This window comes from Camelus bactrianus, chromosome 15 (assembly GCF_048773025.1).
Source record: "Camelus bactrianus isolate YW-2024 breed Bactrian camel chromosome 15, ASM4877302v1, whole genome shotgun sequence".
NCBI classification, from domain to species: domain Eukaryota; kingdom Metazoa; phylum Chordata; class Mammalia; order Artiodactyla; family Camelidae; genus Camelus; species Camelus bactrianus.
The window spans coordinates 52800297-52826549 of NC_133553.1; the positions used below are offsets into that span (position 1 = coordinate 52800297).

The following is a 26253-nucleotide window of genomic DNA, read 5'->3' on the forward strand; positions in this document are numbered from 1 at the left end:
TCCACAGTGGCTGCACCAAACTGCATTCCCACCAGCAGTGTAGGAGGGTTCCCTTTTCTCCACAGCCTCTCCAGCATTTGTCATTTGTGGATTTTTGAATGATGGCCATTCTGACTGGTGTGAGGTGATACCTCATTGTAGTTTTGATTTACATTTCTCTGATAATTAGTGATATTGAGCATTTTTCATGTACCTATTGATCATTTGTATGTCTTCCTTGGAGAATTGCTTGTTTAGGTCTTTTGCCCATTTTTGGATTGGGTTGTTTGGTTGTTTCTTATTAAGTCATATGAGCTGCTTATATATTCTGGAGATCAAGCCTTTGTCGGTTTCATTTGCAAAAATTTTCTCCCATTCCGTAGGTTGTCTTTTTGTTTTACTTATGGTTTCCTTTGCTGTGCAGAAGCTTGTAAGTTTCATTGGGTCCCTTTTGTTTATTCTCGCTTTTATTTCTATTGCTTGAGTAGACTGTCCTTATTGATTTTCTGTCTGGATGATTAATCCATTGTTGAGAGTGTGTTGGATCAATCCCCAACTATTATTGTATTGATATTTATTTCTTCTTTTAGTTCTGTTAGTATGTGCTTTGTATTTTTAGGTGCTCTGATGTTGGGTACATAGATATTTACAATTGTTATATCTTGTTGAATTTACCCCTTTATCATTATGTAATGACCTTCTCCATCTCTTGTGACCATTTTTAGTTTCTTAGATTTTCGAAAACTTGATTTCCTGCCATTAAAGATTTCCTGAGAATGTTAAAATATTAATGTGTTTGAAGCCTAAAGGAAAGAGTTTCTGACTAAATGTTTCTGTTATGGTTGAAGGTTTACAAAGAAGATCTACCTCAGCTAAAGCAACAAAGTAAAGAGAAAAACCATGCAGTGCCCTTCCTCAAACGAGAAAAGGCTCCTGAGGACAGCTTGAAACTCCAGTTCATCCACGGGTAGGTGGTCTGTCACCAGCCTTAGCACCTTATCACCCTCCTTTGCAGTGCTGTCCCACTTCAGGCTGACTCTTCTCTCCAGTGTGCACCTACCTGTAGTTAACATTTTAAACACGATTTTCTGTCCAGTTTTCTCACTCGATATTCTGTGACCATCTCTGCATGTGCATCCTGATTTTTCATACTTTGTGTACTTCTGAGATGCATGTGTTATTGCTGCACATTAATCTTTCACTTCATTCTCTCCACCATCTCTGCTTCCTTGATGCCCATAACTCCTGCTCTGTTTACCTGGCTCCACTTAAGACAATGTTTCCTTCAGACATTTTTGTTCATGTACCCCCCAAATAATTTTGAATTTTGAAAATCATGCACAACCTTCCACATTTTAAGTTGACATCTAAGATTTTTCAACAGGTTTAAATGGTTATGAAGACTATGATACCTACTGTTTTATAAATATTCACATCATTTGTTAAGATGGCTCCAGTGGAACTTAAATGCCATAGATAGAGTCCTGTCATCATCAATTTAACAAATACATGAACTCATACTTCTGTTCCACTCCTCCCATAGAATTTTATCCTAATGCAATATTTTTGTGCTTGAAAGCCTTTAGTTCACCCTGTCATAACTTCAACAAGCAAGAAAATTTCTATAAATTCAATTCAAATTTAATTCCCTCGTGACCATTAGTCTCTAACTGTGCTGTCCAGTGTGGTATCTACTTGCAGCCAACGAGCACTTGAAATGTGGCTAGTCTGAGTTAAGATGTGCTGTATGTGGAAAATGTACACCAGATTTTGCAGACTTAACATGAAAAAAAGAATATACTTCATTAAAATGTTTTTATATTGATTACATGTGGACATGATAATATTTTGGACATATTGGGTTGAATGGTCTTAAAAAAAAAGATGAAATTATTTTAATGTGATGGAAAATTTTCAATTACCTATGTGCTCATAGTATTTCTGTTGGACAGTGCTGGTCTAAACATTAACAATTTTTTCCTGAATTTAATTGTTATAACTATTAATAATAAATAGCTGCCAATTCAATGTAAATGTAGTACAAATTGTGATAAACAGTTACTAAACAAAAAATCTTACTGGAAAAATTTTTTTCATAAGAGAATTTTTTCAATGAGTTCAGTTATATGTGCACATATATTTCTTATTGCTAGAATGTAACACAATTTAGCATTGAATCTATTTTGGCTTTTGAGTTTTCAATAAAAGTACTAAGAAAGCTTATTCACATCTACTTCCTTAAGTAGATGAGAACAGAAGCAGTTTTATCATAGCAATGTTAATTCTCTATATCCCTCTTGAGTCATAGGCCAAAAATATATATTGTGATTTTGATATATAAAAATGTAGTTTAGTGGTCTATCTGACAATTCAATTAAACCACTCTAAAATTTTGTTTAAAAGCAAAGAATTAGAAGTCACTTAATTTGCAAAAGTTTTTCTTACCCAGTTGCTAGAGCTGTTCACTTTCAACATACAATATTTGTATTTGTTTTGGCATCCCGGCAAAATTTGATATTCCGGGGTAATACAACATAGTAAGATTCCAAATGGATGGGAGTAATGACTTGCAAAACTGGGAAGAAGGCAATTATGAAAGGGGAGGTGGGAAAGGAAAACCTCCACCTCACCACAGATGTGTTCTCAGACTGGTCAGTTTTAAGAGAAAGCCCATACAGTAGCTGAGGAACTGGAAACAGATTCTGTTAAAATTATCAGTGTCCATTTGCCCCTTAGAAGGTCATCACGTGCCCCCGGAGGTCCTCATACTCCCATTGAAGACCACTGTCCTGGGCAACTGTGGAGACCCCTGGGGTTCTACTTGCGCATGTCTGTGTTAACATGTTAACTTTATCTCCTGACAATTTCTGATCTGTTCACTGCTTATTCAACTACTGCGCAATTCCTGGGCCTTTGCTTCAGTTACAGAGGCTACGACTGTAGAAACAATCTGTTCTACACACAAGCTGGAGAAGTGGTCTATCACATTGCCGCAGTTGCTGTCGTGTACAACAGGCAGCAGCACTCCCAGAGGCTGTACCTGGGACACGACGATGACATTCTCAGCCTGACCATCCATCCAGTGAAGGACTACGTGGCCACCGGGCAGGTACATATCTCTCCTGTAAGATGGGGGCCTAGCCAAAGAGAGACGATTTAATTTTGAATTCAGTTTGCACATGAGAAATTCAAGAAACACTTGGTAGAAATAAATGTGAGGCAGGAAGCTGAGGATGCAGTTAATTCTGAATCACTTGATGGTGGGAAAATCAGCCATTCTGCCACTTCTGGAAAGTCTGAGGAATTCTCATTCTAAGGTGATGAGATCTATGAACAGGATTAGGTAAAACTAAAGTTCCGTGAAGTCTTAATATGTTTTCCTCATTACTGTTTACCCAGAACTTACTGTATCCTAGGTATTCAATAAATGTTTATTAAATGAACCATCTTTTAATACTAGTGTAACATTTAGTGTATAGCTTCTTTTTGTAAAACTTAGTCATATGACCTTTGGCCGTGTAGGAGTTGGCTGGACTCTGCTCAGTTATGTGCGTGGCTTTATGTCCCATTTTCCCTTTTAGAGTCGTCATACCCAACAAGGTTTTCCCCCTGTGTATTATAAATGCCACTTTACTGTTAACAGTTTTCTCTGTTGTTGGGAGTTGGTGTGATAGAAGCTTGTGTCACCTGGAGGAGAAGCCACCTTACTGACAGAGTTAAGTCATGAAACTCATTTCCCAGGGGAAGAAGCAGGGCTGGGCCATGCCTTCTCGAGGTAGGTAGGTAATTGAGAGGTAAAAGCACTCTGAGGACAGTGCTGTAAAGACGGACAGCTGGCTTCCTTGACCGAGAAGGGGAATCGAGTGTGGAGTTGAGAAGGCAGGAACGGAAAGGCAGATCTAACAGAAGCAAAACACAGTGGACGTTTGAGCTGGAGTTTTAAAAGTCCCTTCACTGGGAGCTGTGCCCCAGGTTAGGCTCTGCTGGCACCTAAACTTGATGCCAGAGCAAGACCCTGAGACCCTTTATGCCTCGGTTTCCTCATCTGGAAAACAGTGGAGTTGGACCAGATGATTTCCCAGGGTCTTCCTACGCTCCACATGTGTGGGTTTTGATTTCTGAGTAGCACTTGACTCTAAGGAACAAAATCATTCCTATGATAATTTGTAAGTAGTTAATAACACTCTTCCTATTCTTTAAGGTTGGAAGAGATGCTGCTATTCACGTGTGGGACACACAGACTCTAAAATGTTTGTCACTGTTGAAAGGACAGCATCAGAGAGGAGTGTGTGCGCTCGATTTTTCAGGTGAGCACGTTTCCCACCGGTGTTGTAGGCAGATGGTTCCACACTTACTTTGTTTTTTTTTTTTTTTTTTAAAACATCCTTTAATTTTGTTTGCAAGGAGGTAAGCCCTTGGTGTGTCAGCTACCCAGTCTTAGATGGAAAATCAGATGAGTGCACATACCTAACAGAAATGTGGCCTTTAGATGCCACCTCCCATTCTGTCTCCCTTGTTTCCTCTCTCCGGAGTCATTCCCCAGAGCTCACACTGTGTTCTGCCTTTGCTGGAGCGATTTGAAATCCAGAGCAGCTGTTGCTGTTGACTTGGTTGCAAATGTCTGGCAGTGACTCAGAAGAACATCAGTTGCCTCTCTCCAAATAAGTGGGAACACAGCACCTGCGATTAAAACATAAAGAGCTAGAGGGAGGGCTGCACTTGCTCTGCAAAGGGCCACTTTACAAGGCTGGTGTTTCGGAAGTAAATCGCATCTTGAAAAAATAGAACTGAAGTTTCCATCTCCTCAATTTAAAATTTGAACACAGTGCTTTTATAATCCAACTGGTGAATATAATTTTCTTTAGAATAAGGCCATTTCCTTATGCTAGGATTGAAGAATGAGGACTTATCACAAAAGGATGTTTTCGCCTAGAAATGTTTAATAATCCCAAATGTAGATATTGGATGTGTAGGAAAAAATTCTAAACTTTCTGCAGAAAACTAATTCTGTAATTTCCTTTTTCTAAGCTTTATTCAAATGTTTAATATGTGCAGTATGTATAATATTGGTTGTTAAATTCCATGATTTCACAGCCCCAACCTCTGTCTTATGTGCCTCCCCTTCTACTCTCCTTGTTCAAGCCCGAAATTCTTCTCATCAGTGCCATCACAACTTGGTCTCTGCTTCCATCCCCACTTCCTCCAGTCTATCCTGCCCACTTTTTGAGTCTCCTGCAAGTGCAGTGACATTGCTCCCCCACGTGGACTCCCTTTGGTTGGCTGGCTCAGGGCTGAGCCCTTGGTTGGACATTCATAGTCTCTGTGATCTGGCCTCAGCCTTCCTTTGCAGTGTTTTCACCCACTAACCCATTTGTGTGCCTTTATATCCCCTAACCGTAGAACCCAAATGCACTCCTATCTGTGTTTTTTGCCTGTGTTCCTTTTCTCATGCTGTTCCCATGTGTCTGTTCAAGTCCTGCTATCCTCTAAGACCAAGCTGACAGTTTCCTTCTCCATCCTTCCAGAGAGAAATGACCTATTCCCTTTTCTGCATCCCTTAGCCCACTGTTGTCAGTGCTCTTGTGGTACTTGTTAGAGCCCACGTGGCACAGTAGTTACATGTGGTGACAGCTCCTCATACAGCGGAGCCCATCTCTCCGTTCCCCACTGCACACGTTGTAGCGCAGTGGACACAGAAGCTACTCCAAAAATGCGAGTGAATGAATACATGAATGAATGAGGTTTTGTTTAATGCATTTTGTCTTGCCTTTCACTACTGTTGCTAGAACTTGGCATTGTAAACCATCTTGGGACAAAAATTACCTTTATTCTCTAACCAATAACATGGTGCAAATTTCTGTGGGTGTGTCACATGTACATTCTCATATAGTATAAACTACTGTATAAATCTGAGTTGCTATGTCATTATTAGAAGTTAGTACTTTCTGTCATTATTGAATTAATAGAAATCAAGGCTAAACAGTTCATACTGCCCACTGATGGGCATGAGTGGTAGAGAAAGCATGAGTATCAAAGAGAGAGAACTACTTGGTTACCACCTGCCAGTTGAAAGCCTGGGTAACGCACCCAATAAAAAGTGAATACAAAGTCCTAAACTTCCAGAAATTTGATGGACGTACAATTTTTTATTTTTTAGGGGGGTTTGGGGGAAAGTAATTAGGTTTATTTGTTTTTTAGAAGAGGTAGTAGGGATTGAACCTAGGTCCTAATGCATGCTAAGCATGCACTCTACTACTTGAGCTATACCCTCCCCCAGACATACGATTTTAAAATAAGTGCACCATGTGTCCTTGATACAAACAGTAAAATCTAAAATGAACCTATAATTTGAGTTCAGATAAGGTTCTGTTTGAAAGATGTGAATGGATTTTTGCTTTTTAAAATAGTTGCACTCCTTAATGGCGCAACTATCTGTCCTTTTCCTAAAATTAACTTGCTAGCAGATACATATGCGTATACTTACCATAAAAATTATATTAAGAAGTATGCTTTAGAAGAATGCCAAGACACCCATTAAATAAAATAATAAAACCTAAATGTGTCCTAGAGTATAGAGACTCTAATATATTTTTGGCAACATTGAAAATTGACTCAGTATTTCTAGCAGACAATTTGGTGCTGTTTAATAAAAGCTATATAACTTAAATGACAAGTATGTGGACTGTGTATTTTATACACATTTCCACGTATCAAAGAAAAATTAGAACTCAAAATAGCATCTATTCACTGATTTCAACTGAAATGTGTATTAACATACAAACCAAGTGGCAGGAAATTTAGAATACTACAAGTAGAATTTAATAATTATTAGACTATTTTTCTATAGAATTGATTAATTTGGGGTTTTTTTAATTGAGAAAAATAAAAAAACCAACTCATGTTAATTAAATATTCTTAGAAAAGAGATGAAAGGAGTGTTGATCAAAGACACTGATTATGAGATGAGTTAATACCAGGAAGCTGATACCCAGTAACTTGGTCTCTGTGTTTCTGAGAGCTCATATCTCTTCTGGGCTTAGCAGTTTCATAAAAGAAAGATCAAGAGATTAACTGAACTTAGAAGTCTTTCCCTCGTCAGGCAGCCCCTCACACTGATGCCTGGTGGAGAAACCAGACATTGTAGGAAGAGGTTGAGAAGCCGATTTTGTCACTTCTTCTAATTCCCATTTTGGGTAAATAAAGAAATACCCACATATGAGGTATTTTCTACCTAAAAAGGGTATTTCAGTTTTAAGAATACATTCTTTATTCCCCAGGTAACATTCATTAAGGAAGAGCCAATTTATTCAGCAAATGTGTTATTTTTTATTGTGAAAAATTACATATTCATCTCAGAGTTTAAATACAATGTTAATTCGTAAATGGCAGAAAGAAAGCTAGGTGATAGTTTTAGAAAGCACTAACCTCAAGGTAGTGGGGAACTACCTGTCGTGTTTGATCTGTCACCGTGTGTGGTTACATGCAGAGCAACTGAGGTGGTTGGTTGATCTTTGTGGTCTCTATGGCACCTCCTGAAGGTGTGAGCTGAAGCCTCTTTGTTTCGTTTACACTGATAGTAGTACTCTGTGTTAGAATGGTATCACTTTAGTCTTAAGCAGACCCCTGCACCACTTTACAGACCAAGAATGTGGATCCAGAGAGTTTGTTGGTATGGCCAGGGCAAAAGTCAAACAGTAGCAGATCCAGAGCTAGGACCTAGGCTCTCAGTCCCCCGTGAGAAAGCCACCCAGCCTGGGGCTGTCAGCTGGTGGGAGCTGTCCCCCTCTGCCTCTTGCCTCTTCTGCCCCTGCCCTCCACCAGGACCTGTATGGACTTTCAACGGAGAGTCATACCTGGAGCATTGGGCGTGCTCCTTTACTTCCTCACTCCCTCTCCCCAACAGCAGGTGTTTCCAGCTGCCACCGCCCCTGTTCTCCAGCATCAGTGTGAAGTGGGCATGGGGATACATAGAGGCTGCCATGTGCAACAGCCACTCCCGTCCCGCCTTGAAAAGAGACCCCTGTCCTAGAACAGCCCTGAATTAAACATGGTGAATAGGAGCAGAAAAGTGAGTAGTTTAAGTCAAAATGCCGAGAGCAGATTATTTAGATTTCCGTGTTGAACCATGTAAACAAGGCAGGGACACTGGTTATTATCTAGCTAGTGGCCCCATCTGTGTGCCTCAGCACCCCCACGTCCACCTAGCTCTTGCAAGTCAGCTCATTTGGGGGGTATTGTGGAGACCTACTGAGAGTACTTTTGCCTCTTATTAGAGAAAGAAATTGTCGTGGAAATACAAAGCAGGCAGATGATGTGAAAACTAGACAACAAATAAACAGTTATACTTAGGGATTTAGATTAATCTATGTTTGCTACTTTTCCAAAGCAAACAAAAAGAATAAATTTTTAACCAAAAACATTTCTAACAGCATAATCCATACCTCTAAATTATGTCAACAAGAAAAATGCATTTATATTATGTCACTTAACTGAGCAACTCTTTGACTTTGTGAATTTATTATCACTGTCTGGGGAAGATGGAGCCATCTATGGGACTGCTTGCAGTCAGGAAAGTGCCTCCATGTGAATAGAAAACCAATTAAAAAGAGAAAGGTTCAGCCATGTAAACATTCTCTAGACTAAATATCATCCTCATATTTTAAAAACCTTCACTGAATATACTAATTTCCATAAGGGCACCTCTAAGACTAACTTGATTTCATTGTATTCAATTCTAAAAACCCATGCATTTTTTATGAGCCCTGAATACGGGATCAACTTGTAATTGTTTGAGTAAAATATTTCTTTTTCTAATTTGCCCTTTACTGTTGACATTAAGTGCCTTAGAATTATTTCTGGACTGTGTCACAAAATATCCATAATTAATACATACTGTGACTGGAAAGATTTGAAAGGACATTGGTTAAACTCTAAAAATATGGTTGGAAATCAAAAACTCCAACTAAATGGTCAAGGGACAATGGATTTTCAAAGCTAAGGTCAAGCCTCTGGGTAAGGGGGAGGAGAACTGGGGAGAAAAAAAATGGTAGCCAGTTATACTTCCAAACTGTGTGGTGTGTAGAAATAGCCCATACCTGCAGAGTTCAAGAAAAAAATTGCCATCCTAAAGAAGAGGTATGATTTTTGAGGTGCCTCTGGGTTTATACTGCTGCTTCATTGCTACTCATAGTCATGAAATGGGGTAGAAAGGTGGTATAACTGTGAAGACAAGCTGTTGGGGCCTTGCGGAAATTCTAATAAAAAGTAGCAAAAAAAAAAAAAAATCAATTTACCCTGAGATCTTCAAAAAATGTAAAATGTGGGGGGAAAAACCCTATCTTTCAATATATGTGGATGTTTGCATTCTAAGAAGGATACATTAATACAGCTACACAAAAGAAAACATAAAATTTTAAATTAACAAATGCAAAAAATAGACACTGAATATTTGTGCAGTGTTTTTGAAAGGAATGATAATTAAGACAATTAACATTGTATAGCTAAAGAACATGGAACTATCCATAGGCACATTCCACTCTTGTCTCCCTCGTCCTCCTGATGTCATCAGTTATCACCAGACTTCACTGAAAAAGAACTCAGTATGAGGATCTCATAAGAAATGTGATACAAGTCCCATAAGTTTTAAATAAGAGCTTGCAATATAAGAAGGGAAAGAGAAATGTCCAATACAAATGCAGAGACAGGCTAATGTAGCAACATAGCCAGGCCCCACAGGAAATACGGGAAAAGTAATGTCAGTGATGAATAGGAGGTTGTCACCAGTCCCTTCTCCCAAATGCATGAAGAGAGACCATGCACAATTTAAAGCCTAGTGACACTGATGCATAAGGGCATGTCATTCACTGTGATTCAGAAGACACATCTGTTTATAGTAATCACTTGGTGGCTTAGCCCTTTAGGAAAGTGTTAATGTCTTCACCTAATGCTACAGTCTAGGGCTTGAAAGGGTTAATGTAACCTTCAAATCCTTGCCTCAGTGGTAGTAGGTAGTAGCAGTAGCAGAAGAAGAAGATTGGGGAGGATTTGGTTTGTTAAGCCAGGCTCTTCCTTTCTTACTCTCCTTTTCCACCAGGAGGAAAAGGATCTGACTGCTGTTCCCAGTTGGCACAAGTAAGGGCACTCAAGGATTGGACGTTAGTTAACCAGCACTTGGGGAGGGTTGCCAGATACAGCAAATAAAAATACAGGAGGCCCAATTAAATTTGAATTTCAGATAAACTGGATAATTTCTTAGTACAAATATGTCCCATGCAGCGTAATATTGTACTAGAACTTACTTGTTGCTTATCTGAAATTCCAATTTGACTAGGCCCCTTTATTTTACCTGGCAACCCTAATTTGGCATCTACCCTAGGCCTGTCTTTGAAAATACCAGTCGAGACCCCGAGTGGGCTGGGGAGAAGTAGTTTATCACAAACTCATGTTTCTTTACCCGAATGTTGCTGGCCCTCTGTAGTCAGAGGAGACGCCCTGCTGAACTGAGGCTCAGTGAGTTTGGCCTCCCATCTCCCAGCCCACGGAGAGTTCGGGAGGAACTGCTGACCCGAGAAGCTTCTCTCTGAATCTGAATCATGAGGAGGCAGCAAAGGGAAGACTTATTGACCATACCTCTTCATCTGTCTTGAAGGGAAAAAGCAAATTAACTGTCTGTATTCAAATTCAATTATACATATTATATATTTTAATTTTGTAAAACAACCTGTCCAGATTATAGTAATCATTGGTAATATAAATAATTAATACTAAGGAAACATGCTCATCATATAACAAATGAAAAAAATTAATATGTTCATTACAATCCTGGTTTTGTTTTCTCAAAGCATATTTATATAGAGAAACTGACAGGACTTATATCAATAGGCCTAGAAGTTTGGATGATTTAAAAATTTCCTTTATCCATATTTTCTAAATGTCCTACAACAAACATACTTTATGTGAAATAGGGAAACTAAGAAATTAAGGGGTTTTTTTAAAATTATAACATCATCTTTTAAAATAATTTTTAAAGTTAAATTTAGTCTCTAATGCTCCTGGAGAGTTAAACAGAACCCAGTTTCTTACAGCTGAGAATAGACTAAGAGTGACATTAAATGGCTCTTCCATTAAATGCCATGATATTTGTCTGACACAAAATAGACAAGGTTTTGATGACTCAAGACACTCCCCCAACCCCATGTCTCAGATTGGAACACTGAGTGAGTGATTTAATTCAGCAACCGGTTATTGTGCATTCAGAAGCTCCATATTGCTAGTTATGCATTTTGTTCAGTGAGGTCCCTAATTTAGTGTGTGATTCTTCTAATGTATTTGAGCCTAAATAATATTCTTAAGGTTAATTTCTTGTTCGTCTTTATAGTATATAAAGTGTTTGGGTTTTTCCACTGAAGAAATGAGTCACTTGATATTTGTGTTGTTTTCATACAGCCGATGGAAAATGCCTGGTGTCCGTTGGTTTAGACGATTTTCACAGTATTGTATTTTGGGACTGGAAAAAGGGAGAAAAGATAGCCACCACCAGGTAAGAAGCCTCCAAGGTTGGACGACACCCTGCCGATGATTACGCTTCATTAAAGGTCAACAGTTTGCATTTTCTGGTCAGATTTCTTCTTCAAACTCAGGTGGAATTCATATAGAAAACTTAACCCCTAAGGGAGAGCATATTGCAATATTTCATGGTGACATCCTGACTTAGAGGAATTAATGTTTGTTTCAGGGAATTGAAAAATTCTGAAATCCTTTTCAGAGAGTTATTCATCACTTTGCTCTTAGTAATATATGCATTATCTGTATCGGAGCTTTTTGCCAGCAGTAGAAAAGCAGCTTTTCTTAGGCTGGTGCCTTGCCCCCTTGTTTTCCCACTGTCTGAGCATCTGGTGAAGGCTTGTCAATGTCACTGGAGTCAGAAGGACCATTTGTCATGAGGCAGTGGCGTGCGGGAAAGGAGGCCCCATCGTGTGCATCTGCCACTCGCTTTCAAGCAGGCAAATTGTTTCCCTAATCTCCCCGTCTTATAAATAGACTTTCCAAGACTGACTGCTGTTTATAGACCACCTGTCCTCCCTTACCCCAGCCTCCCTCCCTGCTGAATCAGCCCTAAGTCTGAACATTGCTTTCCACTCCTGCTTACGTTGGGCTTAGCTGTTTGCCCAGCCGTGGTCAGAGGTCAGAATAGTTGGCAGCCAAGGCCCAGCAATACAATTTGTTGCCCAAGGCAGGTTATCAGTTTACCTCTCTGCTGGTTCTTCCCTGCGTAAACTGACTCCCTTTCAATCTTGCCCCACAAAATCATGTTTAAGTTCATGGCTTTTGAATGCCAAGATTCACTTTTTAAATTGATGTTTCCCTCTGTGATATTAAATAGGAGAAAACTTTTTTGGCAATTTGATTTAATGAATGAAGATCCATAAATTTATAGAGACTTGGAGGAGGAGCAGATGGAGCCTTGAGGACTCCAGCTGACCATCTTAGGAGAAAAAGAGGAGCTTTTCTGATGACTGCTGTTGAGATGGAATTCTTGGCAGCAAATGGCAGCTCATAAATCTGCCTACCCAAGTGGTTTTTCCTTTGGTCTCTCTAGTATTCCTCACTGTTGTTTCAATCCCCACTAGTACTCAGATCCAGCTTTTCATCAGAACTCTGCTCTCCTCCTCAATTAATATACTGAATTTTACTTTAATAGTTCTGATAACATGCCACCTGTATTACAGATAATTTCAGGCAAAGCACATGTCTGCGTTTCAAAAGAAGTGCAGTTTTCCTGCTAGGAAACCCTCTGCAAATGTGGGTGGCTCACCTGTTGTATGCCAGCAGCATTAATAGAAATGGAAGAAATATTAATACTTAAAAGTATATATCTGATATGTTTAGTAGTGTTACTTCCATTTAATTAACACAAAGTGACTGAACACTATTACGTTAATGACACAGTTTATTTTTGGAATTGTTCCCAAGTTGTATGTCACATTCCCCAAACAGGACACCTGCAGAATTGCCCTCAGAGAGCATTTTTTCCAATGGTAACATTCACCACTGCTCTTTCCAAGAAGGAATGACAAGGATTGTTAAAGTCCTTTGGATGAATACTAGATTTTTAAATAATAAATAATATTTATAACTACCTATTTATATAATATTAACATCTACAAATACTTACATAAGTAAGTAACCAAAAATAAAATTCATTTTATGGCTTGAAGTTAGGGTGCTTAAGTAGTTAGAAACTTTAAAAACAGCAGCATGAAAGACGTGACAAAGAAAAAGGAGTTAATACTTTGCTGATGGGACCTTCCTGGCTTCCAGGAGTCATCATAGCTCCTCTGAGGGTCTGATTTACTCTTGGCGGTGGCTGACTCAGTGACGCCCCTCACTTTGCACTTCTGTGTTTCCATCATTGCCAGCATCACCACTAGCAACGCTTAACAGGAAACTGGCTTCCTGTGGGCTGCATCCTTCTGTCAGGTGATATTCTCCAAAGTGCCCATCACCCAGGGTGTGAGATTTCCCCATTAGGGGAGGGGCGTAGTCGGTGGCTGGGGTGGCATCACCAGCAATGCCTCTGCTGCCCAAGGCTGGCGTGTGCCCGCGGCACTCTCAGAAGCCACCCTTCAGTTGTGAATATGTTTAAGTGAACCTACTTTTTTATCAACTCAGAAATTAGCGAAGTTCAGAATTGGCCCATAGAGATGTTATTACAAGATCTCTCTCTATGAGATTTGATTCAATCTATTTGTGCAGTTGTTTTGGCTCTTTGCTAATTTTCCTGAATGATTTCAGTCACCTCCATTGCAGATGAATTTTTTAGTCTTTTTCTTCCTTTTAATATACAAGTAATATATTTTAGTTTAATATACAAGTAACCCATTTAATAACCAAGACCAATCTCTTATGGACAGTGGTGAAATGGCCTGATATTACTGTCAATCAGGGCAGAACAATAGGATAATTAATCAGGCACCTCTGTGTCCCTTTATTTGGATTTCCACCCTACTATGAACATGGCTCTGGGGGACAGTGACTGATAATTATTGACACACTTCATCTCAGAGGTTTGAACAGTAGGGATCGTAGGCAAAAGATACAGTATCAAGGTGCATAACAAGAACACTTCCAATGTTAATGTAAGGTAGTTGTGCTACTAGAAAGCTTAGGGACAAAGTATAGGCCCTCATAGAGCAGGTGCACAGACCCTCAGAGTATGCATTTCTGTTTTGGTTCTGCTGCTGTATCTATTTTAGGTCCTAACCTTACATACATTTAGTGAATAAGATCAAGTCTCCTGCATTCCAAATTGGCACTGTCTTTTCCCACTCTCCTTTTTAAATATGTGTATCTCTTTTTAAAAATAACATTTATTAATTTTTTTCTGTTTTTAAAATAATACATGATTATAAAAAAGTTAGAAAACACAGAAAAGCACCAAGAAGAAAAGGAAATGATTCATAATTCCACTCCCCAGACATAGCCATTAACATTTTAGCATATGTTCTTTAGTATATATTCAGCTAGTTTTTTAATCCATTTTTAGTCATATATGGGGTGTTACACATAGTGCTCTGTGACTTGCTCTTTTTTTTTCCCCACTCACCAATATATCATCCCACTTTCTCATTAATGTTACCTGGCTTATTCTGTATTACTCCATAGTGTAATCCATTTAAAATCTTACTTGGAGTGGGGTAGAAGTCAAACATTCATTCAGCCTTTCTGTTGTGGGCTACCTTCACACACACAAAAAGAAGACCAGATCACACGCACGGGACTGGGCCTCCGTGCAAACACAAGTGTTTGGAATAGAAGATTAAGAAGCCAGCTCACCTGGTGTGCAGCTGTCCTTGGCTTCTAGAAGGGGTGCTTCCTTCCCTCTTCTGCTGTGCTTGCTGAGAGAGTTTAAAATGTGGCCCTGCATGGTGACTTACCTGTGACCCAGGCATGAGGACCTGTCCTGTGTTGGGGCAGCAGGACAGACTTCTGCATTCTTACTCCTTCAGTTTAGGACCTGACACTCTTTTAATTTTGTTTTTCTTACACAGACATGAGCACACAGATGCAGTTGTAGGCAACTTTCCTATAAATTTAACAAGTGTCTAAAGGAAAGATTAGCAGATAGTCAGTGCATGTTCTTTATGTGTTGACATTAAGCATTTATGTGCCATCATTAGTGTAGAATTTTAGCTGTAACAGAAACAACATCGCTGTTTTTATGACACCAAGAAATTAGATGAAAACTAGAATGTGCTCTTAAAAAAGACTTTTCCAGCTGCCTTTAACTGTTTGACCTTGTATAGACACGAGCAAACAAAACAGTGCTCTTGACTATGTAGGAAATGTAATTTGTGATATGTTCTCAATTTTCATTTTGGTTTTCTCTAGCATCGTGTCTCTAAAGTTCATATTAATTATTTAGGAGCTGTGGGAATTTTCCTCCAATCACGAAATCCTTGGATAGTTAATGTCTTTCATGGCTATCTGGTTTCTTCTTTGTGTTAAGCACATTTTCTTTTCTCTTTCATTCATACCTTTTTCTGTCTGACCTAATTATTCCTTATACATCCAGTGATGTATCTTGGCCCTGGTGTCCATGTTCACTTTTGACTTTCAAAGAAACAAAGGGAGAAAGTTCAAAAATCAATTCCTCTTCCTTTGCCTGCCTTTCACTGTAGGGCTCATACAATGGGTATGGCGATGTTCTGTTCTTTCTTTTAACTGTTTATTATGAAAATTTTAAAAGTTACACAAAAGTGGAGGAAATAGCATAGTAAACTCCCTTGTACCCATCACCCAGCTGCAACATCCCACACATGGTACAAAGCTTCCTTCCTTCTCATTTTTGTCTTTTACTTTCTTTTCCGCTTTAAGATTTTAAAGATAATTCAAAGCATTGTGTCATTTGACCTGTATATACTTCATTAGGCATTTCTAACTGCAAAGACTTGTTTTTAAAAACCACCATTCCATTATCACAACTAACTAGGGCAACAGTAATTTCTTTCTTTCATTTATTACCCAATTTATAATCAAACATTCCTGACTGTTTCAAAGATGAGAGTTGGTTTGTTCAAATCTGCATCAAAACAAGGCCCACATTTTGTATTTGACTGTCATCTCTCTTAAGCCTCCTTTATTTTATAGCAGTCCCCTCCCCCCTTATTCGTACCATAGATGCATTTGAGGAACTGGGTCATTTGACCCATAGAATATGTCACATTCTTAACTTGACAGTCTTCACGAGAGCATAGCAAACATTTCCCTGCATTTCCTATAAATGGTAGTTAGACCCATAGGCTTGATTCACATTCAGTTCTTTCCTTGACACTAGTTTCATAGATAAATAAATCATATACCATATAATTCACCCATTTAAAGTGTACAGTTCAATTACTTTGTAGTATATACAGATGTCAAATTGTAATACTGTACACTTGAAATGTATAAACATAAATGAATATAGTGTACAGTTCAGTGTTTTTTTAGCGTATTCACAGGGTTGTGCAGTCATTACCACTATCTAATTTCAGAACACTTTGACCACCCCAAAAAAGAAACCCCATATTCATTAAGCTCTAATCTGCTTTCAGTCTTTCTGGATTTTTATATTCTAGACACTGTATAAATGGAATCATACAAAATGAGGTCCTTTGTGACTGGCTTCTTTCATGTAGCATAATGTTTGAAGGTTCATGTATGTCATAACATGTGTCAAGGCCTCATTCCTGTTTATTGCTGAGTAACATTTTATGGTGTGGATCCGACCATGTTTTATTTATTGATTCATCAGTTGATGGATAGTTGGGTTGTTTCCTCCTTTGGGCTCTTACAAATAATGGTGCTACGAACATTCGTGTACAAGGTTTTAAATAGATACAGATTTAACTTCTCTTGGGTATATACCCAGGAGTGGAATTGCTGGATCATATAGCAATTTTCTATTTAACATTTTAAGGCATTGCCAAAATATATTTCAAAGTGGCTGTACTATTTTACATTCTCACCAGCAATGAGTGAATGTTCCAGTTTCTCCACATACTACATACTTGCTGACACTTATTATAGTCTGTCATTTTGTTATATCCATCCTAGTAGGTATGAAGTGATACCTTATTAAAGTTTTGTTTTTCATTTCCTTAATGGCTAATGATACGGAGCATCTTTTCAGGTGCTTACTGGCCATTTGTGTATCTTTGCAGAAATATCTATTCAGATACTTTGCCCATTTTTAATAGGATTATTTGTCTTTTTATTATTGAATTGTAAGAGTTTTTAAAAATATATCCTGGATATAAGTCCCTTATCAGATATATTATTTGCAGATATTTTCTCTTAAGTTTAGTTTTTTAGGCAAGAGTACCTGATACGTACTTCACGTTGGACTATGTCAGAAACATAATCGGTGGCATACCGGGGGTGGGGGCCGCGGGAGTAGTACTTGCCAGGTGCCAGCAATAGGGCTTGTATTATCTGTAGAAGTTTTTTAGTGGAGTAATAAAACCAACTAAAAGCCAGTCTGCTTCTTGTTATTCCCATGAGCCAGCAGTTCTAAACAGTGTTAAGGATTGAATTCCTCTTTCTCAGGGCAGATCACTCTTCCAGTGCACTCCCACGGTGCAACATTGCCCAAAATGGTTCTCCTACTCTTCATAATACTCAGCTCCTTTGTGGGTTCTAGAGGTATCAGCCTAATCGTTCCATTATAAAGCCTCCCAACAATGTACTGTCTAATGGTCGTGGCATCCATTTACAAACTATGGGCTAAACTGATTATTTAATTAGGGGTTGAAAATGATAATTTTCTAATTCTATCATTCATTTTTCATATTAGCTAGAATTCTTCTATAAATAAGAATTTTCCCTCATGAACCATCTTGCTTCTCTGAAATACTGTTCACACAGGAAGTAGTCCTTTACATGTTAAGGTTATTTGTCTGTTGTCTGTAACTTGCAGATGTTTCCCCCAGTTTGTCATTTGTCTTTTGAGTTTGCTATGATGTTTTTCATTATGCAAAGGTTTTTGTTTATATGTGGTCAAATTTATCAGTCTTTACTACTTTAAGATTTTGAGACATAGTTAGGAAAGTATTCCCCATTCTCAAGTTAAAAGGAAATCACTCGTAATTTCTTCTAATCTGCTATGGGTTATCTTTACATTTAGGTCTCTAAAACATTGGGGAATTTATCCCAATATTTATTGTGAGGAGCAGATCCTATTTTATCCTTTTTCCAAATGGCTATCAAGGTGTTCCAAGCACCAGTTTTCTTTTCCCTTTTATATAGAATTTATTCTATAGGACAGCTTTAGTTTCACAGCAAAATTGAGCAGAAAGTACATGGTTCCCATATACCCACTATCCCAGCCTCCTTCAAATCCCCACCTGGCACCAGCGTGGTACATTTGTTATAATAGATGAAGCTACATTGAAACATCATTATTACCCAAAGCCCACAATTTCTATTAGGGTTTACTCTTGATGGTGTACATTCTGTGAGTTTTGATAAGTATATAATGACATGTATCTACCATTATGGCTTCGTACAGAATGATTTCACTGCCCGAAAAATCTGTGCTCTGGCTGTTCACCCCTTCCTCCCCTCTAACCTGTAAACCACTCATCTTTTTACTATCTCCATAGTTTTACCTTTTCCAGAATGTCATTTATTTGAAATTATATAGTATGCAGCCTTTTTGAACTGGCTTCTTTTCACTTAGTAATATCCATTTAAAGGTCCTCCCTGTCTCTTCATGGCTTGATAGCTCATTGCTTCACCTACTGAAGAACATCTTGGTTGCTTCCAAGTTTTGGCAGTTATGATTAAAGCTGCTGTAAGCATCCATGTGTAGGTTTTTTGTGTGGTCATAAGTTTTCAGCTTCTTTGGATAAATACCAAAGAACATAATTGCTGAATCTTATGGTAAGAGTATGTTTAGTTTTGTAAGAAACTGTCAAACTGTCTTCCAAAGTAGCTGTACCATTTTGTGTTCCCACCAGCAATAAATAAGAATTCCTGTTGCTCCACATCCTTGCCAGCATTTGGTAACATACACCATTTATTTTAAGTGTTCATTTTTCCCCATTGATTTGAGACCTGTCTTTATTATGTACTACATTTTAATATTCATTTGGGTCTCTTCCTAGATTTTCTATTTTGCCACTGGTTTGTCAGTCAATTTGTGCACCAATACCATACTGTTTTAATTATGAAGTCCTTATAAATTGTTTAGTATCTAGGAGAGCTACCCTTTTCACTTTGCTTTTCTTTTTCAGAGTTTTCCGGGCCATTGCTGCTGGTATATTCTCCCATAAGAACTTTAAAGTCAGAGTTTAAACTCCAGGTTAAAGAACAAACAAATAGACATTAAACTGCTTTTTTAATTGGAATCAATTTGAATTTATAAACAAAGTTAGGGAGAATTGACATCTTTATGAGTGAGTTTTCCAACCAAAGAGCATGGAATGTGTTTTCATTTTTTTATGTCTACTTTTCCACCTTACAGATGTAGAGTGTTTTTTTTGTTGTGCTCATTCATATGTAGTGCACATTTCTTGCTAAATTTGTGCCTTGATATTTTTGTTGTTGTTTATACATAGAGTCCTTTCTTCAAAAATGTTTTTCAACTGGTTATTGTATTTATTAAGACTATTGATTCTACATTTAATTTAATATACTACAACTTTACTAATTTATCTTGTTTGTAGTTGTTTTTACATTATTTTCCTTTGAAATTTTTAGACATATAATTACTCCTTTTGCAAATAGAAGGTTTTACCTCTTCCCTTCCTGTTCCTGTGCCTTTAATTTTTTTAGACTTTGTCTAATTGCATTAGGTAATAATGTTTAATGCAATGTTAAATGGTAGTGGTAATAGTCTTGTTCCTAACTTTATTGGGAATAACATTAAGTAAGAGTCTGACTTTTGAATCCACACACACACACAAATACACAAAAAATGAATAAGCTACTGTTCCAGCACATTCTTCTTTTTAAAAAGGAGAGCCAGTTTGTATATAGTTGATCTTGAATGAATCTAGGTTTCTCAGTGAGAGTCAAGAACTGCAGGGAAATATGAATATCTAACAGGTGACTTTAAAGCATCCATTAATTCCTACTTTACTAAGTGTTAGTTCAGTACTTTTTTGATGACAAATAACTTTTTTTTTGTCTAATGCCTGTGAAAATGACAACATAATTTTTCTCATATATGATGAATTGTACTGATTCCTTAATAATGAACCCCCTTTGCTTTGGTCATAATGTACGTGCTATTGGATTCTCTTTGCTAGTATTTTATTTCAGATTTTTGTACCTGTATTTATAAGGGAGATTAGTCAGTCATGTTCTTTTTATTAATTGCTTTTCTTTCACGTAATGAAAGTTATGTCCTAATATACCATCAAGTAGTCCATTAAGACCAGTAAATACTTAGATTCTAATTACTTTGGTGATTACTTTATACTCTAAAATGGAAATATTCCCTGCACTGTGGAATGGCAGGTCTGTAGCTCCAGACCTCCAATCAGTTGTCATCCTTACATTTGTCCTTGTGTCTGTTGAGTTATAAAGTTACATTTCTGAATGCACAGCATCCTAAGAGCCTTCAGTAAATCAGTAGACGACATCCTTTTCTCTCTCCATGGATGTGAACTAGGGTCTTCAATTTCTTGTGAATACATTTCTAGCTGAAACTTTGTTTAACGTGAAGTTATGCCTTCCATGGAAAGAAGATTACATTTGGAGCTTCTCATTAATGCTTTTGCAGTGTATCTTTCCTCTTATACAGGACCTCTCTATCCCAAGAATTACAATTCTATGGTGGTGGTATTAATTTTATCTCATGGAGACATTCTGATTCATTTAAAGTATTTCATTAATTTGTTTAAAGCATAATTAGGTAGACTTTGGTAGCAATGTTAGGGTAAGAAGAAAGGGCTCAAACATGCAAGGAAAAGCCAAAGCTCATTATTTTAATGTGGACCCCACGTGTATTTTAAATCATCTTCTAATTTACTTGTCCTGTTAGATGTACCGAATAAAAGTTAGACCAAATGCATGCTTTTAATTAAACTCCCTAGCAGTGCTTTCATCAAAACTAGAATTTTTTTCCTATTTGTCTCTTGTAGAGGACATAAAGATAAGATATTTGTGGTAAAGTGTAACCCACACCACGTTGACAAACTGGTTACAGTTGGGATCAAGCACATCAAATTCTGGCAACAAGCAGGTACTGTTGTTTTGTTTATCATTTATGTGGTTGAAAGTTTTACTCCAGCTGGAAAAAAACAAAAGAAAACCCTCAACCACCACTACTTAGCCCATCTCTGCAATGTAAAATTGTGCGTAAAAGCTGTTCTCTCCCAAATATGCCTAAGCCGTGAAACTGAGAACACTCTATATGATGCTATGCATATTCATCAGTACTTAGAAAGCTTTGGGATATGTTCTGCTCTGAAAATAATTATTTTTATATTTAGTCATTGGTTCTGAAAGCAGTGATTATATTGGACTACTGAGCAGGAAATAATCACTTTGGTTGGGTGAATAAAATTTTCATTATTTTGTGGTTCTTTTATTAATTTATCACTGAATTTAGCACATGAATGAAACCCTGACCCTATACACAGGAAGCGGTCAAAATAAATGTGGATATGATGTTGATAATAAGGATGCGTAAATAAGCATGACAAAACACGGAAGGGGGTCTTACTCTTCTCACTAATGGGCCAGACCTATTGTTGGGATTGTTTCTTGTTCTTAGTATCAGCTTTGGTACCAAGCCCAGCCTTACACAAGAAAAAACATAAAGAAGCTACTGTTCCAGTGCTTTCTGGTTTAAAAGAAAAGGTAATGGCCCCCTCTGTGTCTGGAAAGCCAGGCTGCATACAGTTCTCTGGAATGAGTCTGGGCTTCCCAGTGCCAGTCAGGAAGGGCAGGAAAAGGTGAACATCTGAGGACAAATATGATTCACTTCTCCTACACAGTGATTCATTTTTCTCACCCCAAAGTTACTGTGATAAAAATCGAGGCAAAACATACATAAAACATGTTTACAGTTTACTTCACAGCCACTGCTGGTTCCATTCTCTTTGGTCAGCCTTCATGACGGCTTGCCTGGATCTCCCAGACACTTAGTCGCTCCTCCCTCTGGCCTGCACAGAACTTGCACTGAGTCTTGGTTAGACGCAGGTCTCCTTGGACTGAGATGCGTATCAAGCTCTCTCTCCAACCAGACCCCAAGTTCCTAGAAGAGAGGAACTCTTTTCATCTTTAGACTCCAGCATTGACCACTGTGCCCACCACAAAGCGGGGATTCAGCAAGCACTGAATTCATGCGTGAAGAAGACCTTTTATAATGTTTTTGTTTATGATATTTTCGCACCATTTCTGTACATCTTTATGTGTACAGATAATGCAGACACACTGGGTTTTCATTGAAGATGGTCATTCTAAATGCCCATAGAAGGTGTCAGTTTTTCAAAAAGTGATAAATACTCTTGGTCTGTTCCAGGAGGGGGCTTCACCTCTAAAAGAGGAATTTTTGGAAGTGTTGGAAAATTGGAAACAATGATGTGTGTTTCTTACGGGCGAATGGAAGATCTAGTGTTCTCAGGAGCAGCTACTGGAGATATTTTTATCTGGAAAGATATTCTACTACTCAAGACAGTGAAAGCTCATGACGGGCCCGTGTTTGCCATGTATGCATTGGACAAGGTATGGTCTGTTTTCCTCATTAGCTTTCAAAATTATAAGTTAGGGTTAAGAAAGTCACACCAAGAGGATGTCAGTATGTGAAAACAGTACTCTCTGAATTAGGGCATAGTTGTCATAAACGGAGAGGAGCACAAATGGTCTTAAAACTTCTCTTTCATTTTTAATTGTTCTTTATGCGCAATTTCGCTTTACTTTTTTCACACTCGTTCTTCCTCACTCACTCCTAAGAACCTCTTAAGAAGTGTCGGGGTAAATGTAGACGCACAGTCGGAAAAGAGTCCTGAGAAAGATTTCAACACCGTCATTCTCCTTGGCGGAGTGGAGACCTGGAAGTGCCCAGGGGTTAGATTACTGTCCTCCCGTCAGTTTGACCTAAAGTTAGGTTGATAACCAGATTGTTCCTGTGTAGACAGGCTCAGGTTTAACAAGCGTGTTAGAGTGAAGTCTTATAACTGGGTGTATTTGTCAGGATTCTCCAGAGAAACAGAACCAGTAGGATGTAGATACAAAGGTATAGATGTACCTTTACATATGCAGAGAGGAGATTTATTATAAGGAATTGGCTCATGCAGTTACGGAGGCTGAGAAGTCCCACAATGTGTCATCTGCAAGCTGGAGACCCAGGAAAGCCAATGGGTTAACTCAGTCCAAGTTCAAAGGCCTGAGAACCGGGGGAGCCAATGGTATGAATCCCAGTCTACGGGTGGGAAAAGATGAGATGAGATGCCCCGCTCAATCAGTGAGAGAGGAATAAAGGAGGTGAATGTTCTCCCTCTACCTCTTGTTCTACGAAGGCTCTCAAAGGTTTGAATGATGTGCACCCACATTGGGGAGGGCTGATGACTGAGTCCACCAATTCAAATACTGATCTCATCCAGAAGCACCCTCAACAGACACATACAGGAATAATATTTAATCTGAGCTCCCAGTGGCTAGTCAGTTGACACATAAAATTAACCATCACACCAGCTTATTTCTTCTCAAGGTTGTCTTTGTCCTGACCTGTCCAGCTACACGCTTGCCTTGCAGTATTGTTTTTTAAAATAAAGATGGTACTTCCCTTCAGTGCTGTTAAAACACTTTCTTCAACCAATTTGCCAGGAAATACCAGTTTTTAATTCACTGCTAGCTTGCTGATGGTACCAGTTTACACATGCTCTCTGACCTCCAAACAGTTTAAACCATACAACACACCTAACTAAGCCTCATCTTGCATACCTGTTCCCAGGTAAATATGCTCATCCCACTATGGAAGTAGGTTCTTGTTAGATGGGCAACTACAATGGTTGTTTTGATGGTTAAACTGTTTTTCTCTAGGAAATTTGTTTTGGGTTCAACTACGAATTTTAGAAAAGATTAAAACAGAAGGAAAATTTTTGTAGGCCCAGAAGTTAATGTGATATAAATTTGTTTAAACTCTTATTGCTTGTTAACTTAAGCTGAAAAATTGTGGGAAAAGATAAGGATAGCACATTACAATATACTGCATTTACATTTAATTTGGAGAGTGGGTGTCGTTAGGGTCAAAATCTATAATAAGGATAAATAAGGATATTTAATGTAATGAATTACAAAATATTATTTCCTTGTGAACTTCATTGAAATGAAGTAAATTAAAGTTTCTGAGAAAACAATAAATTACTCAGTATTTTTCTTTTAAAAAAAAAAGAAGACTTCTAAGAACAGTTGGTGTGTATAAGTTGCCAGAAAGGAAAACTAATAAAGCCAAGAAATCATAAGCTTAGAACAAGAATAAAGATCACTGTTTAGTAAAAAAAAATATATATATATATATCCAATATGTTAAGCTTTTTACTTTTCAGGTTTTGTGAAAATTGATCTGAATTTTAATGATTGTCTAAATTATGTCTATTGATCAAAAGAACAGAGTAGCTTTGTTGTATGAAATACTTAAGTTACTCTTAATAGTAAATAATGACGTTTTTCCTTCAGTAAATATTTTAAAATATTTAACAATCATTTTGGATTGTGGTGACGCTTCTAGCTCACGCAGCAGAAGTGTATGAGATACCAGAAACTCTGCCAGGCTTTGAGGCTGGTCCTGTTTTGTTGGAACCCACTTTCTAGTCAGGGGACTGGGCCATCCAGTGGTGCCAGAGTCCAACCAGTGGTCTGAAGACAGTGCAGTGGGCACAATGAGGAGGTGCTTCATCCTGCCAGAGAAACAGGGGAGAGATGCTTCTAGAAATCATATTACTATTATCATCAGACTTTCCAGTCTCCTGTAGTTAGGAAGAAAACACAGACGAAGCTTCTTTACTCAAGGGGGAGTCCTTTCGAAGCTGAGTGGGTAACATGTCATTTTGATGTGTATATAATTCTTCTGACGTGTGCCTTCACAGGGCTTTGTAACAGGTGGAAAGGATGGAATCGTGGAGCTCTGGGATGATATGTTTGAAAGATGCTTGAAGACTTACGCCATTAAGAGAGCAGCATTGTCAACTAGCTCAAAAGGTGCCACTCCTGAGTATGCAGTAGAGATCTTTCTGTTCATAGAGATGGAAAAGATAGTACTAAAGTTCTTGGAAAACCATTACCAAATCAGTTCTCTTTTTTTCTTCCGCATTCAGAGCTCTTGATCCCTGATAGAAATGTCAAGGATGGTGGCCCAATACCTAGTACTTTGAAACTATGAAAATAGAATTGATATAATTATTATAATGTTTTTTGTTCTATTAAATACAATATTAACAATATTAAATAGAACATTTCGCCCCTCAGGCTTGCTTTTGGAAGATAACCCTTCTATTCGTGCCATCACTTTGGGACATGGACATATCCTGGTGGGAACAAAAAATGGAGAGATCCTGGAAATTGACAAAAGTGGCCCAATGACACTGCTTGTTCAGGTACTGTGTTTGTACATATTCCAAACTGTAATTCACATCAAAGCTGGAATGCGGGGTGAGGCAACAGGGAGCAGTAAGAGTGTAAAATATAAGGAGGCACTCACTCTCAAGGTTGGGTCAGTGCTGTATTAATTACTTATTGCTATATAACAAGTTGCCACAAACTTGCCAACTTAAAATAACATTTATTATCCTATGGTTTCTGTGGGTTGGAGCTGAACACAGTTTAGCTGGGTCCTCTATTCAAGGTTTTGTAAGGCTGCAAGAAAAGCCAGGACTGTGGTCTCATCTGAGGGTCAGCTGAGGGAGGATCTGCCTCCACGGTCACTCAGGTTGTTGGCAGAGTTCAGTTTCTTGTGCGTGCAGGACTGAGGGCTTCCGTTTCTTGTTGGCTGTTGGCCAGAGGCCACCCTCAGCTCTCAAAGGCTGCCCATAGTTCCTTGTAACATGGGGTCTCCAGCGTTGACTGCTTGCTTCCTCAAAGCAAGCAAGGGAAAGAGAAAAACAGGTACTAAAGTGCCTTTAAATGACTTTAACATAATCATATTATCACATTCGTGTAATCATGAATATCTGTCCCCTTTGCCATATTTTATTGGTTGGTAATAAGTCACAGGCTATAACACACTCAGAGGGAGGTGATTACACAAGAGTGTGAAAACCAGGAGGATCATGAGGGTCACCT

At 38.3% G+C, this 26253-nt stretch overlaps 1 protein-coding gene across 1 annotated transcript in view; it reads left to right on the plus strand.

Annotated features, from left to right (window-relative positions):
• EML6 (EMAP like 6) overlaps positions 1–26253 on the plus strand; it is a 216021-nt gene that overhangs the window by 124493 nt on the left and 65275 nt on the right. The window contains exons 14-21 of the mRNA XM_074341150.1: positions 828–946; positions 2902–3088; positions 4181–4286; positions 11425–11518; positions 21111–21211; positions 22496–22698; positions 25062–25173; positions 25441–25568. Of these exons, the coding sequence (XP_074197251.1) occupies positions 828–946; positions 2902–3088; positions 4181–4286; positions 11425–11518; positions 21111–21211; positions 22496–22698; positions 25062–25173; positions 25441–25568 (1050 nt within the window). The remainder of the gene's footprint in view (positions 1–827; positions 947–2901; positions 3089–4180; positions 4287–11424; positions 11519–21110; positions 21212–22495; positions 22699–25061; positions 25174–25440; positions 25569–26253) is intronic.